Genomic DNA, 20161 nt, shown 5'->3' with positions numbered 1-20161 from the left:
ATAACTTATTGTGAAGGTAATAGAGAACCAAGCGGTGTTTAGTTATGACAGTGAGGTATTTATGTATATTTGAAAAAGAAAACATTGAATTCAAACTATGTAGATACATTTGAAAAAAACACTGAATTAAAAAAAAAAAAAAGCACTGGAGTGGCATATATGAAGCCTAAGGAAAGATCTAGAAATAGTTTTGTTTTGTTTTTTTTACTACATGAGAAAACTGATCCAAATTAAATTTGGAAAAACTGAAAATGAAAGGTCTGGATGGGCTCTAAGGTGTCATAAATGCATAGTAAAACCTGTGGACACTATCGAGCAGTGGTCGTGTGCCAGAAGCGGCAGAGGTTCTTGGTTCCTTCAAACCCAACCTCCTAAATTCCAAGACATCCATTAGCAAAATAAAGTCGTACTTGCCACAGTGTTTATCCATTTAATATATGTGTTCTCAACACTGCAAGGCAGGATGGGGACTTTAAAGGTGGGGGTAGAGGAGTTAGGCAACTATAGACCGTATATGGCGAGGCACGTTCCCTCCTCATCCTGTGGCTTACGGTGAAGGAACGGCTCAGAAGCCACCGCCTCCGTGGCCATGCCGTGGAATTTGCATCGGGAGAGATGCCCACGGCGACTGAGCCGCAGTCTTTGGGAGGAGATTCCTTCAGGGTGTCCCCCTTAGATAGTAATCCCACGGATCTTCCCATGCTCATCAGTCCACAGGTTGTGTGACACGGTCAGGTGGGGGTTGTTTTTTCCCGCCTCTGTCAGCAGCACCTGAATTTCCTCATCATAGGAACATTTGTTCAGGCTGGAAAAATGGGAGGAAGAAAGGTTCCTTGACTACACGATTGTTGGCCTCTCTACACCCCAGGGGCTACTCCCCCCTGCACGCACTTCTAGAACTAACAGGGAGCATCGTGTCGTCGGGGTGGAGAACACACACATCAGTCCTCTAGACCAGGAACGTGCGGCAGAGGGGAGAGGATCATTCTGCTCATCCTCTGCACGTTATCGGGGTCCTGGCACGTGGAAGGCATTCAAATATTCACTCTATGGATGTCAACCGCATGTGCTCGAAACGCAAACATAACATTCCAAACAATATTAGCTGCGGCCACGCTTCAGGAAATTACTTCTGGGTCAAGACTGTGCTCCGTCTTTCATGGAACCCCTCCCAGCTATAAACCGGGATTGCGTCTTTAGTAAATAGTTTCAGGTAAATGATACCTTCCTGTAAATGATACTTTTGTGTCATAGTGTAGTTAGTTTGGAGTGAATAGTTTAGTTTCGTATCAAGAGTTTAAATAGTTGCGTGTAAATATTTTAAGTAGTTTCATGTTGATGCTGTAGCTAGTTTCATGAAAATAGCTTAAAGAGCTTCATGCAAATATTTTAAATAGTTGCATGTAAACAGCTTCGATAGTTTTGTGTAAATAGGTTTCTAGGAAAGCAGTCATGTTTGCCTCTCCAGGAACATTTGACAAGGTCAGGAGCCTTTTAAAAATTTCAGGGACTAGATATGACAGGCATTCTTTTCAAAAGCCAATTAAAATTTTATTGAGATATATTGACATACAACTTTGTATAATTTTAAGGTGTTCAGTGCATTGATTTGATATATTCACGTACTGCAAAGTGTTCGCTAACACCTCTATTGGATCACAAAAATTCTCTTTTAGTGGTGAGAACAATGAAAATCTAGAGCCTCAGCACCTCTGAAGTTTCCCTCTTGATCATCGTGACAGGAAGAAGGGGGTTCAGGAATGGAGCATGTGAGTCGAGTGCAGAGAGGCTGCCCACCATCATGCAATGCACGGGACAGCCCCCCCACAGCCCCCCAAAGAACTCCACAGCCCAAACGCTGTCTGTGCTGAGGTCGGGCAAACCAATGGCAGACTAACCTCACTCTGAGGTCATTCACCCGATCATTGCATTCACTCACCCCAGTCTCTGCAGACCACATTCCGGGTGGGTTAAGGCATCACACAGCAGCACTGCCCCATCAAGGTCCAATTTAATCCATTCCAGGTTCAAGGTTCTCAGCGACCTGCAGATGGTGAGTGCCGAGGCCAGGTCCTCACAGCAGGCACTGGTGAGATCACACATTTCCAACCTGCAACAGGAAATGCACCTGCCTTAGGTGGGCTGGGAGACACCCCGCGAGACGCCAATCCCACACCTCTGCGAGGCCACTTTAGAGTCTGGACGAGTGGGTCTCAACTGAGGAGCCATTGAGTCCCCTGAGGAGCAGCCAACAATGTCTGGGGATCTTTAATGCATGTGGGGTGTGCTACCGGCATCCCGTGGGTGGAGAGAGGCCAGAGATAGAGCTAAACATCCTACCACACACAGGACAGCTCACTTTCCCACGACAGCAAAGAAGGCCCCCATCCCAGGTGTCAGCCCGCCAAACGTGAGCAAACCCTGGCTCCACGGACGGCATTTTACCCGTCTGATTATTCCGCTTGCTTTTACACTTGTTTCCCGTCATCCCTCTAACCCTCTGGATTTTCCCATTCTTGACAGGGATGAGCTTTCCCATCATCAGGGGACACTCACCCAAGATTCTCGAGTTTACAGTGAGGATGCTTCAAAGCCTCACACAACTGTTTGGCACCAGCATCATAGAGTTTATTGCTGCCGAGCTTCAGGGTCTTCAGTTTTTCATTTTGAGTGAGAACAGCAGCCAAGTCTGCACAGCAAATGGAAGTAAGGTAACAACCCATCAACCTGGAGAAAAATGCACATCAACAGAAGGTACGATTAAGAGGTCCAGTCTTTCATGGCTGAGCTGACTTCGACTTATGCCTGCAAAGGGAGACCTGCTAGGGTACAGCACAGGGACCTCCAACCCATCATCTGTGACCGACGTGGGGAAAGACTCTGAAAGAGAATTGCTACGCGTACAGGTATGACTGAATCACTTTGCGGTGCAGCAGAAGTTATCCCAACATCGTCATCAACTATACTTCGATAAAACTCTTCAAAATGAAAAAGAAGTGTGGGGGGTGGGGAGGGGGGAACACCTAAGGGCTCCTGAGAGGATGGTGGTGGTGGGGATGGAAGTGGCCTCAGGGCCTCCACGTCAGCATCCCGGGCTCCCTGCAGTTCACCTGCCCTGCGTGGTCCCTCCCCCCAGGGCCTCTGCTCTTGCTGGTTGTAATGCTCCTTGTCCGAGTATCAGCGGGGCTGTCCCCTTCCTTCCTCCAAGTCTCTGCACAAATGTCACCTTTCAGTGAGGACATCCCTGAATATTTCATGTATGTCCTATCTATCTGCTGCCTCCAAGATCGTGATTCCCCATCATACTTGTCATTCACTATCATATGCATGTATGTATTTATATATATATATATATATATATACACACACACACACATACATGCATGTATGCCTAGGTCTGATGTGTATATCTGCATGCTTATATCCGCACATACACGTATGATACATATGTGTAACAGGTATATAGTGTACAGATGGCTATCTGTGTCATCCAGTGGGAATATTTTTGCTCCCCATCCTGAGAAGACACTGGGCCATGCCCAGAGACATATTTTGGTTTGCTACCCTGGGGGAGAGGGTGCTACCACCATCTAGGTTAGAAGCCAAGGATGCTGCTGAACATCCTACAAGGCACGGGACAGCCCCCCTCCACAGAAAAAACAATCTAGGACAAAATCTCATGAGTGCCGATGGAGAGACCATGATAGATACACATATGCACACGTACTTGGCCTCGCACGCACATGTGTGCACCTGCACCTGTATTCATGTGTATGTGAAACAGACCAGGACCTATGGTCCTTCCCCTGCCCCCCTGTCCTCCACCTGCCTTTTGTCTGTAGAAGAACTTTATTCTAAGAACAAATTTGGGGATTCCCAGTGTAGCTCAGCAAGTTAAGAACCCAACCAGTATCCATGAGGATGTGGATTCAATCCCTGGCCTCCCTCAGTGGATTAAGGATCTGGTGTTGCCACAAGCTGTGGTATAGGTCACAGATGTCAGATCCAGTGTTGCTGTGGCTGTGGTGTAGGCCAGCAGCTGCAGCTCCAATTCAACCCCTAGCCTGGGAACTTCCATATGCTGCAGATGTGGCCCTAAAAAGGGGCGGGGGAAGGAATAAATCTAACCAGAGAAGTGAGAAAATGCAGAAGCAAAGACAACAGTGAAACAGGGCAAATAGTCATCCTTTAGTCATTAAACAAAGTCAAGGACCTTCAGTTCCTCTTCAAGGGCTAAGATTTTACTCTGAGCCCTATCTTTTGAGCTGTTTTCTGATTACTTAAACCCCACCAGGTGAAAGAAGTCAACTACGTGGTGACCAGACCGTAGCTGTGACGTCAGCTGCCATAATTCCAAGAACAAGCCTCGAGGAAAAGGGGGAAAAAAGCCAACCCTGGAACTGAAAACTACCTGTGCTTAAAACAATCGAGATGACACAGGCCAGGTCACCACATGACCAATTTCAAGCTGACTGTGCTGTTTCTACCTGTAGGCCCCTCCCCTTCCCCTGTAAGTCCCTGAAACTCCCCTCTTAAGAAGCTCTTGCCCCCCAGACTGACAGGAGAAATTGGCCTTTGGACATGAGTTCACCTTCCCCCTGCTTGCCAGCTGCCTGAATAAAGTAAACTTTCCTTTCCGCCAACCTTGCCTCTCGAGTACTGGCTTGAGTGGTGAGCAGCCAGACCCCACTTTGGATAACATATACCTGGGTGTACCTGACACCCCATGGAAACAGGCAATGGAGTGTTTCATTTGCCATTTCACCTATCTACCCAGCAGGAGGAATGAAGGACCCTCATGCTATGTCTGTCGTTCCCGTGTGCCTCTCAGGGACCCACCATCGATAACAGGACTTCATGTGCCTTATTTGCACTGGTTGCCCCCACCCTTTGAGGTGGGAAATAAAATTATCCTTGTGCTCCACCTCTCCTTTGAGGGGAGAGGTGAGGAACCCGCCTGAGGTCACACAGCTAGTCCAGGACACCCAGGGCTCCATGTCTGGTCTTTCCAAGGACAGAGACCCCCTCCAGAGTAGCACGTCCTACCAGGTCCTGACAAGCCCTGGAGTCAGGACACACACCTGTCAGTGAGCCCCTGGACATGCCCAGAAGTATCAGGGGTGGGGGGGGGGCAGTTAAACAGTTAGCCTTGCTTTTTTCCAGAGGATGCCATGCTTTTCTCCTCCTTCTTGCACCTTTCTCAGAATGCCCAAAACCGACAAGGAAACCCCAACCTTCAAGCCAATCATAGCCAGACCTACCACAAGTGCTGTAAGCTGCAGTCTGGGTGTTTCAATACTTGACAGAGGGATTTCACACCATCGTCTTCTAGGTACGTTAACCCCAAATCAAGAAGGGTCAGGGAGCTGTTGCACAGGAGGGCTTGGGAGATGTGGTCACAGGCCACAGAGGTGAGGCAAGAATGCATCAACCTGCAAAGACACATACGCCCCATCTGTGCATTCTCCCTAGAGCGTCACAGTAGCGTGAAACTACAGGTACAAATGTGCTCATACCCTGGACTCACTTAAAAAACATGAGGATGAAACTGTAGCAGGTGTGTAGACACAGAAGGAGGTGGATGGGAGGGTCTCCAGCTGGAGAGTGGAATCTTGGGCTCCATTTCCAAGGAGGATCCCCACCAGCTGGATGACCTTGGAAAACCACACCCTCTCCGTGACACAGGGTGCTTATCCTCTGTCATAGCTGGACCACACCCGATTGCACTGCATTTTCCTTCACTTTTCTTTTAAAATGTTATTTTAGGAGTTCCCGTTGTGGCGCAGTGGTTAACGAATCCGACTAGGAACCATGAGGTTGCGGGTTCGATCCCTGCCCTTGCTCAGTGGGTTAACGATCCGGCGTTGCCGTGAGCTGTGGTGTAGGTTGCAGACGCGGCTTGGATCCCGCGTTGCTGTGGCTCTGGCGTAGGCTGGCAGCTACAGCTCCGATTCAACCCCTAGCCTGGGAACCTCCATATGCCGTGGGAGCGGCCCAAGAAATAGCAACAATAATAACAACAACAACAACAATAAATAAATAAATAAATAAAATGTTATTTTAAAAATTTTGTGGAGATAAAACAGGATGGAAGATCATGAGGAAAATAATACGTATATACATACACACACACACACACACACACACACACACATGTATCTGTGACTGGGTCGCTTTGCTGTCCAGCAGAAATTTGCACAACATTGTATATCAACTCTAATAAAAAAACTTTTTTTTTTGATTTCCCATCATAGCCCAGTGGTTAGCGAACCCGACTAGCATCCATGAGGACGTGAGTTCAATCCCTGGCCTTGCTCAGTGGGTTAAAGATCCAGTGTTGCTGTGAGCTCTGGTATAGGTTGCAGACATGGCTCGGATCCCTCCTTGCTGTGGCTCTGGCGCAGGCCAGCAGGTACAGCTCCGATTGGACCCCTAGCCTGGGAACCTCCATATGTCGCAGGTATCGCCCTAAAAAGACAAAAAAAAGACCAAAAAAAATTTTTTAAATTTTGTGGTTAAGCATTCTTGTCTGTTTACTGCTGGGAAATTTGGAACGAAGGGGACGCTGAAGATACAAGTTGCACCCGGGATTGCATGTCTCAGTATGACGCCTGTCTGTAGCTGGTTTCGCTGGCGTTTCACGTGGAATCCAAACGTTTGGCACAGACAAGGCAAGAATCAGAATTGCACAGCAGGTGGTCACATGGAAAATAACAGACGGATGGAATCTGAAACCCAGCCTGGGTGGGGCAGACACTGTCCAGTCGCCATCACCACGCAGCTCCCCTGCCCTGACCTGCTTGATCCCTTCTGGGCATCGGATGAGGAGAGATGCCCACATGTTTCATTAGCAACACTACCCGCGTTGATGGGTCTTCCATTCCAGTTTTGGAATTTTTGAAATCAGACAGTAGGCCACCAATTCATACTTTTTTTTTTTTGAGGAAGTAAGTTTTTCCAATATTTAAAAAAAAAATCATGAATTTAACAGTTGCATAATACAATCTCCAGTCGTTCCACGACTCTACAATTATACATTCCCTGAATATTTCTCTTTGCATTTTTGTACCTTCTGCCATTTTCGTAATATGGAATCCATACCTTGCATCAAAATTTTTTTGAAGTTCTGGAGGTCCTTCTGTGACACAGCAGGTTAAGGATCTGGCATTATCTCTGTGGCAGTGCAGGTTCAATCCCCAGCCCAGGGAAGCAAGTTAAGGATCTGGTGGTGCTGCAGCTGTGGCCTGGATTCGATCCCTGGCTCAGGAACTTCTGCACACCATGGGTGTGGCCATAAAAAAATTGAAGTTCTGAGGTTTATTATTAAGACTTTCATATGTTTCTTCACTTCTTAGCCAACTCACTTTGCAAAAAAACTTAATGCTTTCAGTCACACTATAAATTTGCCCATTTTGCAGAAGAACCATGGCTAGGTGGAATATATTTTTTAAATTTACCCATTTATTTCAAAGGGTATTAAACATTTAATACTAAAGATATTAACTATTAAAGATGGGCTGGGGGGAGTTCCCACTGCAGCTCAGCAGTAACAAACCCAACTACTATCCATGAGGTTGCAGGTTTGATCCCTAGCCTTGCTCAGTGAGTTAAGGATCCAGCATTCCTGTGGCTATGGTGTAAGCTGGCAGCTATAGCTCCAATTCAACCCCTAGCTTGGGAACTTCCATACGCCACAGGTACGGCCCTTAAAAAAAAAAAAAAGAAAAAAAATAAGGTGAGGTGTCTCTGATGCAGCTCAGCAGTAACAAACCCAACTAGTACCAATGCGGGTTCAATCCCTGGCCTTGCTCTGTGGGTTAAGGATCCAGCATTGCCATGAGCTGTGCTGTAGGTCACAGACGTGGCTCAGATATGGTTGTGTCATGGACCCACAACTACAGCTCCGATTCAACTCCTAGGCCAGGAACTTCCATATGCTGCCAGTGTGGGCCTAAAAAGAAAAAAAATAAAAATGGGTTGAACATTTTTTCAGTGTAAGGAATATAAGACAGTTTGGTGAACTTTTGCAACTTTTCTGCAACTTTAATTCAAAATAAAAAGTTAAAAAATGGGTTGAACATTTTTTATTTTAAAATTGCTAGTGACTTTCTTGCATTTTTTATGCTTTACCAAGATGCATGTGCTTTTTATTTTTTAATTTTTTATTAGAGTATAGTTATTTGCAGTGTTGTGTCCATTTCTGCTCTAGAGTATAGTAATCCAGTTACACACACACATTTTTTTTTTTGTCTTTTTAGGGCTGCACCCACGGCATGTGGAGGCTCCCAGGCTAAGGGTCCAATCAGAGCTACAGCTGCCAGCCTATGCCACAGACACAGCAACGCAGGATCCAAGCCACATCTGTGACCTACACCATGGCTCACAGCAACACCAGATCCTTAACCCACTGAGAAAGGCCAGGGATTGAACTGTGTCTTCATGGATGCAGTAAGCTTTGTTTCCTCTGAGCCATGATGGGAAGTCCTATTTTTATCATGCCATCATCCATCACGTTATATCCCAAGAGATTGGATATAATTCCCTGTGCTATATAGTAGGACCTCATTACTTATCCATTCTAAATGTAATAGTTTGCAGCTACCAACCCCAAACTCCCTGTCCACCCCACTCCTTCCCTTCTCCCCACTGGCAATCACAAGAAGAGTCTTTCATTTTCAAGGAATAAAGATTCAAGTTTTAAAACAAAGTTAAATGTTGTAATTTAAAGAGCTCTTAGATACATATAGCCCATTTAAATGACCACTTATCGAATACACCTTAATTCTATTTCTTGTATATTATCAGCAATTGTTTAATAGCCAAATCCTTCCATCTTCCCACGTGTCATTTCTTTTGTACCTCCAAAGATTTTTTGGTCTAACCTTTATTAGTTTAGAGTTTTTCCCTTACTTTTAATAGTTTGGTTTTCATGTTGAATGTTCCTGCAATTTCTTTGTTTACTTTTTCTTTTTGGCGGCACCTGTGGTATGCAGAAGTTCCTGGGCCGAGTGTGGAATCCATGCCACAGTGGCGATAGCACCAGATCCTTAACCTGCTGAGCCACAAGAAAACTCCTTTGCAATTTATTTTTGTGTTGATTTTCTTTTACAGTCTAAAAATTCATCTTGTAATAATAGTCTAGCCTTCTTCTATTACAATTTCCACTTGTATGTGTGTGTGATACATATATCTATATATTCATGCACACCTGTGCATGCACATACACCAAAGCTTTGTGTCTGAACTACTTATTCACTTCCATAGACCTGGGGGTCCTTGCACCTGTCCCCTGCCTTAAACCATTTTTTTTTAATTTAACACTGTTTCTCCTGTGGCCTCATTGAACAAAAAGAGATTCCCTTCTGTTGCCCCCAATAGAGGAAGCATTTCACCTCATATATTAGCACCAAGAAAGAGATGCGGACATTGGGGGAGGGGGGGGCGTTCCAGAGATGACCCAGAACATGAGAAGCCCTGCACCTCTAAGTAATCAATGAAGACATTTTTCTCAAGTATTTGTACTCTCCTCCTCCCCAGCCCCCACTATACCTGCAGAGATATCACCCTTCTTCCCAATAACCAAGACTTATTGGGCTCCAAATTAATGCCAGGCACCCGAGGGCTAGACTCGCATCTCTTGAGTTCAACCTCACAGCTCCCCTTGTGGGGCAACCATTGGCATTTGCTCTATTTTGCTCAAACAACAACTAACGGAGCAACAACTGATGAAGGGGCAGCTCAGGTCTGTCCATAGTTTCCAGGTTCTGCAGCCTCTCCCAGTGAGCATTCAATGGCCCTGTCTGTGGAGGGGCCCCACAGGCACCCTCCTGCCGCCTCCCCCAGAGCGCGCCTCCCCTAGACCGACTCACAGCAGTGTCTCCAGCGCGCAGTCCGGGTTCTTCAGGGCCTCACACAGCACCATCACTCCTTGGTCTTTCAGGGCATTGTCTACCAAGGAGACAAGCCTCAGCTTCTTGTTGTGGACGAGGACAGAGGCGAGGTCTTCGCAAGAGTCCTCTGTGATGTCACACTTTCCCAGCCTACTCAGGAGACACATGGGGTGGGACATGACCCAATGCTCTGGGTGGTGTGGGCACACCCGGCCCTGGACCACATCGCAGCTTCAAATCCTGCACCTGCCAATTCAGCATCTATATCCTGGACTTCTTAAAGGCACAGGTGTGGTTATCTGACTCTCCTCCTCAATCCCTTACTGCTCTTCACTGAAATGAGGAAGACCTCTGAGCAGGTGCATCTCAACAGGGGGCAAGTTTTTACCTCGAGGGTACCTTTGTCAGGATTTAGAGACACTGCTGGCTGTCGCCTGGGAGACGGGTGCTACTGGTACCTAGTGGGTGGAAGCCAGGGATGCTGCTCAACAGCCTATGATGCTGTGGATGATCTTCCACAGCAAAGAAAGTTTAGGACTCAGTGAATCCAGTCATTAGATTATCAGTAATTCGGAGGTGGAGAAACACTGGTCTGAGACTGGATACAGCTTCAAGACCATTTCATGGGGCATAGCAAAGGAAGCTTTTTTTTTTTGTATTTTTAGGGCTGCACCTGTGGCATATGGAGCTTCCCAGGCTAGGGGTCGAATCGGAGCTATAGCCGCTGGCCTACGCCACAGCCATAGCAGCACCAGATCCGAGCCACGTCTGCAACCTACACCACAGCTCACGGCAACGCTGGATCCTTAACCCACTGAGCGAGGCCAGGGATCAAACCTACAACCTCAGGGTTCCTCGTTGGATTCGTTAACCACTGCGCCATGATGGGAACTCCACGAAGCCATTTTTAAAAAATGAAAAGGCAAACCACAGAATGGGAGAAAATCTTTGCAAATGATGCAACCAACAAGGGCTTAATCTCCAAAATATACATAAAACTCAACAACACAAAAACAAACAACCCAATCAAAAAATGGGCAGAAGAGCTACATAGACATTTCTCCACAGAAGACATACAGACAGCCAACAGGCACATGAAAAAGTGCTCAACATCAGTAATTATTAGGGAAATGCAAATCAAAACTTCAATAAGGTACCACCTCACATCACTCAGAATGGCCATTATTAATAAGTCTGCAAATAACAAATGCTGCAGAGGGTGTGGAGAAAAGGGAACCCTCCTATACTGATAGCAGGAATGTAAATTGGTACAACCACAATGGAAAACAGAAAGGCAGGTCCTCATAAAACTCAATAGAGAACTACCATATGACCCAGCCATCCCACTCTTGAGCATATATCCAGACAAAACTTCACTGAAAAAAATACATGCACCCCTATGTTCACTGCAGCACTATTCACAATAGCCAGGATTTGGAAACTACCTAAATGTCCGTCAATAGATGACTAGATTGGAGTTCCTGTCGTGGCTCAGCGGTTAACGAATCCGACTAGAAGCCATGAGGTTGCGGGTTCGATCCCTGGCCTTGCTCAGTGGGTGAAGGATCCAGCGTTGCCGTGAGCTGTGGTGTAGGTCGCAGACATGGCTCGGATCCTGTGTTGCTGTGGCTCTGGCGTAGGCTGGTGGCTACAGCTCTGATTAGACCCCTAGCCTGGGAATCTCCATATGCCGCAGGAGTGGCCCTAGAAATGGCAAAAAAAGACAAAAAAGAATAGATGAATAGATTAAGAAGACTGTGATGTTCCTGTTGTGGCTCAGCAGTAAACAGACCCAACTAGGATCCATGAGGAGGTGGATTCGATCCCTGGCCTTGATCAGTGGGTTAAGGATCCAGCATTGCCATGAGCTGTGCTGTTGATCACAGACGCAGCTCAGATCCTGCATTGGGGTTGCTGTGGCATAGACTGGCAGCTGCAGCTCTGATTGGACCCCTAGCCTGGGAACTTCCATATGGCATAGATGTGGCCCTAAATAGAGAAAAAAAAAAGATGTGGTACATATAGACAATGGAATACTACTCGGCCCTAAAAAAGAATGAAATAATGCCATTTTCAGCCACTTGGATGCAACTAGAGATTCTCATACTAAGTTAGGTAAGTCAGAAAGAGAAGGGCAAATACCATATGATAACACTTATATGTGGAATCTAAAATATGGCACAAATGAACCTATCTACAGAATAGAAACAGACTCACAGACATAGAGAACAGACCTGTGGTTGCCAAGGGGGAAGGAGTGGGATGGATGGGGAGTTTGGGGTTGGTAGATGCAAACTATAATGTTTAAAATGGATAAGCAGTGAGTCTTACTGTATACACAGGGAACTAAGTAGTTAGTAGACTGGGTCCATTTGCTATACAGCAGAAATTGGCACAACATTGTAAATCAACTATAATTTTTTTTTAAATTAAATAAATAAAATTGCAGAAAAGATGGTCTTTTTCCCATTTTATATTCTTGCCTCCTTTGTCAAAGATTAATTGACCAAAGGTGTCTGGGTTTATTTCTGGGCTCTCTATTCTGTTCCATTGGTCTGTCTGTCTGTTTTGGTACCAGTACCACATGACAAAAAAGAAAATCACAGACTTGGAGAGTAGACTTGTGGTTGCTAAGGCGGGAGGGGAGGGAGTGGGAAGGACTGGGAGCTTGGGGTAAATAAATGCAGAATGTTGCCTTTGGGATGGATTAGCAACGGATCCTGCTGTGTAGCACTGGGAACTCTGTCTAGTCACTTATGATGGAACATGTAATGTGAGAAAAAAGAATGTATACATGTAACTGGATCACCATGCTGTACAATAGAAATATATATATACACATAAATGATTAGAAAAATAATAAAATTATTTTAAAAGTTTTAAAGATGTAAAAAAAAAGAGACCTTCTCAAGGGGTCAAGCAGTTTCCTGAGCCTCAGCACTCTTGACATTTGGAGCTGGACAATGGCTGGGGGATGTTCCTGTGCATGCAGGATGTTGGGCAGCATCTCTGGTCCCCACTCACTAGTTGCTAGAGCACCCTCCCCATGCAATCACAACATCAGAAATGTCTCCAGACATGGACAGCTCCTAACAGAGGACCGTGCTGTCCCCTGTCGAGAGCCCTGGGCTGGAGAGAGCCCGACTCTTTGTTCCTCCCACTCCCAATGATACCAAAGTCAAGAGACGAGCACAGCTGGTCCGCCCCAAAGAAGCAAGTGCCCACCTGTGAAATATCCACAAATGACTCCTGGTTGCCTGCATCTGCTCCGCCAGCCTTATGCTAACATGTCATATAGAAAACTCTATGCAAATGGCATACTCTGAAATAGGGCAAATCCTAAGGAATTGTGTCAGCTCCCCCTGAGCGGAAGGAAAGAATTGTTATGATACAGAAACAACTCCAACGATAAAGATGGCAAAGAGCAAGCCTGTATCCTCAAACATTCTCATGCATGGACCCTGCTTCTCCCTCCTGATGCATCTTGATGGGGATGACACCCATCAATCACATCTGCAATGACTGCTGCAAAGACGACAGTGAACTGAGGCAGAGAAGGACACATTCTCCTGGTGGGTTTCAGAAGTCGTTTTGGTTGAGTACTATTTTTGTGTGTTTCTACTTTGTTCTTCCTGCTGAAAAATGGATTGAGCCTGTTTAGCCATCACCCCATGATGGGAGGGGCATCCAGATAATTTTCAAGAGGAAGAAACTTCGTGGGGCACATTACTTTCCCTCCAGCCTCAACACGGTCACCTGCTAGATGCCAGGCTCATACCTGGGATCACGCACATGCATTCTCATCCTAAGTTTCTATTACCTTCAGGGAAAAGAAATTTCGAGATACGGTTTTGGGGCGGTTGGTGGAGAGCAGAACCAAGGAGAATCAGATGAGGTGTCCATGAGAGAGAACTGAAGTGAGTACCAAAGAGGGGAAAACAGTCCAATCCTCTGAGAAGAGGCGTTTCCCTTTCGAATCCATGCATTCTCATCTTCCTAGGAGTTCTGACACTGAGATCAAAGTGACTGAATACGTAAGAGACAAAGACAGGAAAGAAGAAGGGCATATTCCAACTGCAATGTCCACCTTGGGGCGGGGGGGAACGCATGGGGACAACCCAGAGACTTACACCAGTGATTCTATGCTGCACATCGGGTGTCTCAGCGCCTCACACAGCTGTCTGACATCCATACAGGAGAGGCTGGTGCCGTACAGGTTCAGGTATTTCATGTGAGGATTATGCAGGACGACCTTAAAGAAGTCGAGGCTACTTGCAATGTCCGATGCAAAATTATACCTACAAGAGAGGAGGAATTAGGGCAACTCACACAGCGAGGTCCCAGCACCAAGCAAGATCCCCCCACACAATTCTTCCTGCTTTCCACACTTAGGCTCCCAGTACTGGTTCTGCTCTGGTTACCTTGACTACCAATTCTCTCTCTCTAGGAACTGTAGGCACCAGTAACTCCAACGCTTGGATGCCTGCTGTTTCCTGCCTAGCCCTTCCACTTCTACATACCACCACAGATGTAAGAGAAGGACCCACACGTACCCCACATTAAATTCTAAGCACCCTGAGGAGAGAAATGGACACCCTGTGCATGCCTCCTTGTCAACTTGCGTCTGGCCCAGTGCCTCGCATACAGCAGAGACACACATGCTTGAGTTGATATGCCAAGTAAAACGTATTCCCCAAGGAAAGGATCCAGGTCTGTTTAAAAGCTAAGATTTTTTTTGAAGAGACAATAATGTTAAAAAGTTCAAATCAAAACTAAGATAAATAAAAAGGAGACAGGAGTTCCCTGGTGGCTCAGTGGGTTGAGCATCCAGCATTGTCACTACTGTGACCTGGCTTCAGTCCCTGGCCCTGGAATTTGTACGTGCTACAGGTACAGACCAAATAAAAAACAAAAAGGTGGCGGAGGGAGACAATATACGTCATGGTTAAAGACTCAGGTTCGTGAGACGGAGAAAACTGGATTCTAGTATTTGCTTTTCTCCTGGCTGTTTGGCAAGGTTGGGCAAATTAGCTTCACGGTGGCATTTCATCCTGAAACAAGTACACGAGGTCGTGTTCTGTGCGTTCCTACATGGGAAAAGAACCTGAAAAAGACTGGATGTTTCTATATGCATAACGGAATCGCTTTGCTGTACGGCGGAAATTAACATGTCATAAGCCGAGTATACGTCCGTGAAACTATATAATGAAAAAAATAGATAGGGTTGTGATGGTTAAGAAATCCCAGTGTATTGCAGTGCCTGGAATGTGATCAATGGAGGCTGGCTTTGGCTTTTTTAAATAATGCATATTCTATGCATAGGATATGTGTACTTTATCTATTTATACATGATTTATAAAGACAAGCCACACGAGGAGACTCCCGGTGTCATGACTTGCGCATACCCTGACTTTTCCGCTCCTCATCAGGTTTAGTGATGGAGACTACGACAAGTAAGGCTTCCGCCGCCATGTTCAAACACTAGAGTGCGAATTACAAATTGGCCAGAAACCAAAGACAGAGGAGAGGGGTATGTGAGCCTGGAACAACTGCGGCAGCTCCTGGCAGAGCAAAGCCTTCTGTGTATCAGCAACGCCCAAGGCAGTTCGTGACCAGAGACGGAGGCAGGGGAGCCGAGGACAGCAGGATGGGGCTTAAAGGGTTCTGGGGGCATCAGAATAAGACAGGCTGGCCCAGCTCACAAGGAGAAGGGCTGCCCTGACACCCGGTGACACCTGGGAGCAGTGGGGGCGTCAGCAGACAGCAAGGTCAGCCTCTAAGCCACCTCATCACTGAACGTACGGCGACTCACAAACCACGTGGCTGCAGCGGATGCCAACCTCCGGCCAGCAGTAAGTGTCGAGTCAGCAGAAAAATGGTGGGAAAACAATGACAAGGGTGAACGTCTAGTCCATAGGCGTCGGCATCACCATCAACGGGGGAGCCTCAAGTTCAAGCAAAGCAGACAGATTAAAACCCAGTGTTGACAGTAACGCTTTCATTGATTTCTGGCTTTCCTCTGGGTCAAGGGAAAGGTGAAAGCAGAAAGGACAGGGCCTTAGTCACCAGCCAAGTATACTGTTGGTGGACTAAGAGCCATACATCCTTGGAGCCCGGCTGATGGCTTCAAAGTCGGGCTCCTCCCCTTAGCAATCTGTGCGACCTTGGGCATGTTTCTGGGTCCTCCAGGAGGTACCAAGCAGGCTGCTTCCTTAAGCGATTCTAGGCATAGAAGGAGTTAACCCTGAGAAATACCTAGAGTGTTGCTGGACATGGCAAGTGCCACCGCGTAAGCTATGTCAACTTTATCCCTCTGCGTGAAAATTAAAACCTCCCCTGTTTCACTGTGAGGTGTAATGATGGCTTGAAATAGAATGTTTACAGCATGTTCAGTAAGTATATTGTATTCCTGTTCCACTAAGTGTTTTCACAAGAAATATCTGCTGGCACGTATCTCTCTCTGATCACATGGATTTTAAAGTCTGGTCTTTGGGAGTTCCCGTCGTGGCACAGCAGAAATGAATCTGACTAGGAAGCATGAGGTTGCAGGTTCGATCCCTGGACTTGCTCCTTGGGTTAAGGATCCGGCATTGCCATGAGCTGTGGTGTAGGTTGCAGACGCGGCTCGGATCCCATGTTGCTGTGGCTGTGGTGTAGGCTGGCAGCTACAGCTCCGATTAGGCCCCTAGCTTTGGAAACCTCCATATGCTGCTGGTGTGGCCCTAAAAAGACAAAAGACAAAAAATAAAAATAAAAAACAAAGTTTGGTCTTTGAATAGGATAAATTATATTAATATATTTTCTATTAATACTAGTATAAAAAATTAGAATTCACGATCTCTTGCCTGTGATGCATGTGCTTTGATGGAATAAGTGAATCAAACAATGATTACTGTAAAAATAACCTAAACACAACTAATAACCATGGATACTTTACAAGCTCGCTCATCTTATTTTCAAGTTTCGTGTCCAAACTCTATAAAAATCTTGTTTATCTTTTAGCTTAATGCTGTCTTCAACCTCATCTAAAATCAATGACAAGTCTTTCAGCTGTGAGACCACCAGCCCTCATAGTTCTCACTAAAACACGTATACTGAAAACACATGTAGGAGAAAGCCAGCCCCCTACTTCATCTTCCAGTTTCCAGAAATCTTTTCTTTTCTTTTTTGCCACACCCGCAGCCTACGGAAGTTCCCAGACCAGGGATCAAACCCTCACCCCAGTAGCAACCTGAGCCCCTAGGGAGAACACCAGATCTTTAACCCACTGCACCACAGAGGGCACGCCCAGATTTTTTTTTTTCCCCCAGAGAGCAATGAGGTCCATTTTTTCGCTATTCACGCAGGATCTAGAGCCATTCATTTATGAGTCAGTCTCTTTATGTGACATGAATAAACCACTTTCAAAATGCAAGGATCCATTCATTCATTCAACCTACGCTTAATGAGCCCCCGCAAAGCTCTGTATTTGCTGGCTGCTGCAGGTATGAGCGTAAGCAGACATGTCACGTCTCCCCCTTGGAGGCTTAGGCAGAGACCACTCCCAGCTTTGCCGAATTCTTTGGCTCTCAAGACCTGGTATCTATAGCAAGAAGTTCCAGTTAGGCTGAAGGAGGAGCTCCACTTAACCTGAGAGCAGTAAGCTTGCAGGGTTGATGAGCAAACCAAAGTAATCAAAGTATCAGAGAAGGAGTGCGAGCTTCTCTCTGCTTCTGGTGCTTCACACAGTTACCAAGACGGCAGTGTGGATTAACAGATAAAGGAGATCACGCGTGTAAAGTTACCAGCTCTGTGCCGAAGCTTTGTTCTACACCTGCTCACTGGTCTCTGTGCTAGTCATTGTTTGTCTCTTTTCTGAATGCAGGGCTCTTTTCCCATCTGCCCTCAGCACCCTCTCCTCCCCTGTTCTGTAGGAAACATCTATTCTCAATCCATCAGCAGCCAGGAAAACATCACCCACCACCAGAACTATCATCTCCTGGACTCTCCAAGCATGTTGGTTAAGGTACCCATCACCACGGTTAAAACATCTGTTCAAGAAGAGCCAAAATGGGGGCCACAGTTCACACACACACCCCTGGATTCTAACACTCTAGTTGTACAGCCCAAACCGACGTCCCTAAATGCCAGTGCGACTTCTAAAACAAAACCCGAGCTTGCTCCAGGTCAGCATGAACTTGCAGCTTCCTAGCTAACTGGCACCATACACGTGGGTTCACGCCATGGCAAGGAAGGCATGGTTCTAGGAACCACTCACGTTAGACAAAGTGGCCTTCCTCAACCAGGCTTTGGGAACGGAGCCTAAGCTCCTGGGAAGTGAGCTTTTGACCACATTCAGTTCCCAAGTCCCCCTGTCTCCCCAACCCCTTACGTCTCACTCAGTCAGTTATCTCCACCCAGGAAAGAGCTGGGAACTTTCTTTCAACACAATGGATTGGAGCTCAGGTTTTTAAATGAGTCCGGGTTAAGGTCCAACTTACACAAACTTCTGGAGTTTACAAGTGGGCTGTGCCAGCATCTTACAGAGAATCCCCAGGGAGGCCTTGTTGAACTGACAGGAGTCCAAATCGAGCAACTCGAAGTTCTCGCTGGTGGTGAGCGCCGAGCAGAAATCTCGCCAGAAGGAGAGCTTCTCGACGTCGCTGTGGAGGACAAACACCGTGACTCTCCAGTGACTCAATGAAACTTAAGACACTCTCCACACAGGACAACACCCTCCCCAGGGGCCCTCAACGCCAACCACTGGTCAAGCCTGAACCAAGAGAGCAGCAGCCAGGTACACCGAGTCAACCTGGCATAGTGGTCAAGGAAGAGGACCCCAAAGCCAGAGTGATGAGCCCCCATCTGAAACATCTTGAGTTTTAAGATCCTAGGCAAGTTCTTCAACCTCATTCTGCCTCCGTTTCCTCCTCCCTGGGAGTGATAATACTTGAGTGTTAGGTGAACCAAGAATTAAACCCACACATCCACAGTCAACTCATCTATGACAAAGGAGGCAAGAATATACAATGGAGAAAGGACAGCTTGTTCAACAAGTGGTGCTGGGAAAACTGGACAGCCACATGGAAAAGAATGAAAGTAGAACACTCCCTAACATCATCCACAAAAATAAACTCAAAATGGATTAAAGACCTAGATATAAGTCAAGACACTACAAAACTCCTAGAGGAAAACATAAACCAAACACTCTCTGACATAAACGACAGCAACATCTCAGATCCACCTCTTAAGTAATGATAGTAAAAACAAAAATAAGCAAATGGAACTTAATTAAACATAAAAGTTTCTGCACAGCAAAGGAAACCCTAAACAAAATGAAAAGACAGCCCACAGAATGTGAGAAAATCTTTGCAAATGAATCAACTGACAAGGGATTAATCTCCAAAATTTAGAAATACCTCCTAAGGCTCAACACCAAAAAAACAAACAATCCCATCAAAAAATGGGCAGAAGATCTGAACAGACAATTCTCCAAAGAAAACATACAGATGGCCACAAAACACATGAAGAGATGTTAAACATCACTCATTATTAGAGAAATGCAAATCAAAACCACGATGAGGTACCACCTTACCCCAGCCAGAATGGCCATCATCAAAAAGTCTACAAACAGTAAGTGCTGGAGAGGGTGTGGAGAAAAAGGGAACCCTATTACACTGTTGGTGAGAATGTTAACTGGTGCAACCACTGTGTAGCACAGTATGGGGATGCTTCAGAAAATTAAAAATAGAACCACAATTTGTCCAGCAAGCCCACTCCTGGGCATCTAGCCAGAGAAAACCACAACTTGAAAAGATACATGTACTCCAATGTTCACTGCAGCATTATTTGCAATAGCCAAGACATGGAAACAACCTAAATGTCCATCAACAGAGGAGTGGATCAAGAAGATGTGGTACATACACAATGGAATATTACTCATCCATTAAAAGGAACGAAATACTGGCATTTTTAGCAACATGGATGGACCTAACAATTATCATGCTAAGTGAAGTCAGTCAGACAATGAGATACCAACATCAAACGTTATCACTTACATGTGGAATCTGAAAAAAGAACAGAATGAACTTCTTTGCAGAACATGTACTGAGTCACAGACTTTGAAAAACTTATGGTTTCCAAATGAGACACGTTGGGGGCTGGGGTGATGCGCTAGGGGTTTGGATGGAAATCCTATAAAATTGGGTTGTGATGATCATCATACAACCATAAATGCAATAAACTCATTGAGTAATGAAAAAATTAAAAATTTAAAAAACTGCTTACCTTTC

General features: G+C 45.9%; 1 protein-coding gene across 6 annotated transcripts in view; it reads right to left on the bottom strand.

Moving 5' to 3' along the window:
- Window positions 1-410: 410 nt before the first annotated feature.
- NLRP9 (NLR family pyrin domain containing 9) overlaps window positions 411-20161 on the bottom strand; it is a 32734-nt gene continuing 12983 nt past the window's right edge. For 2 of the 6 annotated variants that reach the window (XM_013998807.3, XM_005664855.4), the window contains exons 4-10: window positions 18371-18532; window positions 14021-14188; window positions 9870-10040; window positions 5262-5432; window positions 2557-2727; window positions 1940-2110; window positions 411-805 (exon numbers count right to left, since the gene is read on the bottom strand). In XM_013998807.3, coding sequence (XP_013854261.1) covers window positions 673-805; window positions 1940-2110; window positions 2557-2727; window positions 5262-5432; window positions 9870-10040; window positions 14021-14188; window positions 18371-18532 — 1147 coding nt within the window. In that variant the 3' untranslated portion in view covers window positions 411-672. The remainder of the gene's footprint in view (window positions 806-1939; window positions 2111-2556; window positions 2728-5261; window positions 5433-9869; window positions 10041-14020; window positions 14189-18370; window positions 18533-20161) is intronic. The other 4 variants (XM_084962177.1, XM_005664858.4, XM_084962179.1 and 1 more) reach the window with 2 other exon arrangements.

Source organism: Sus scrofa, chromosome 6 (assembly GCF_054392235.1).
Source record: "Sus scrofa isolate SSC_HxYL_T2T_F1_AM1 chromosome 6, Sscrofa_HxYL_maternal_Yorkshire_Landrace_v2.0, whole genome shotgun sequence".
Classification (NCBI taxonomy): Eukaryota; Metazoa; Chordata; class Mammalia; order Artiodactyla; family Suidae; genus Sus; species Sus scrofa.
Note: the sequence above shows the minus strand (reverse complement) of the source record. Positions and strands in the feature narration are given on the sequence as shown.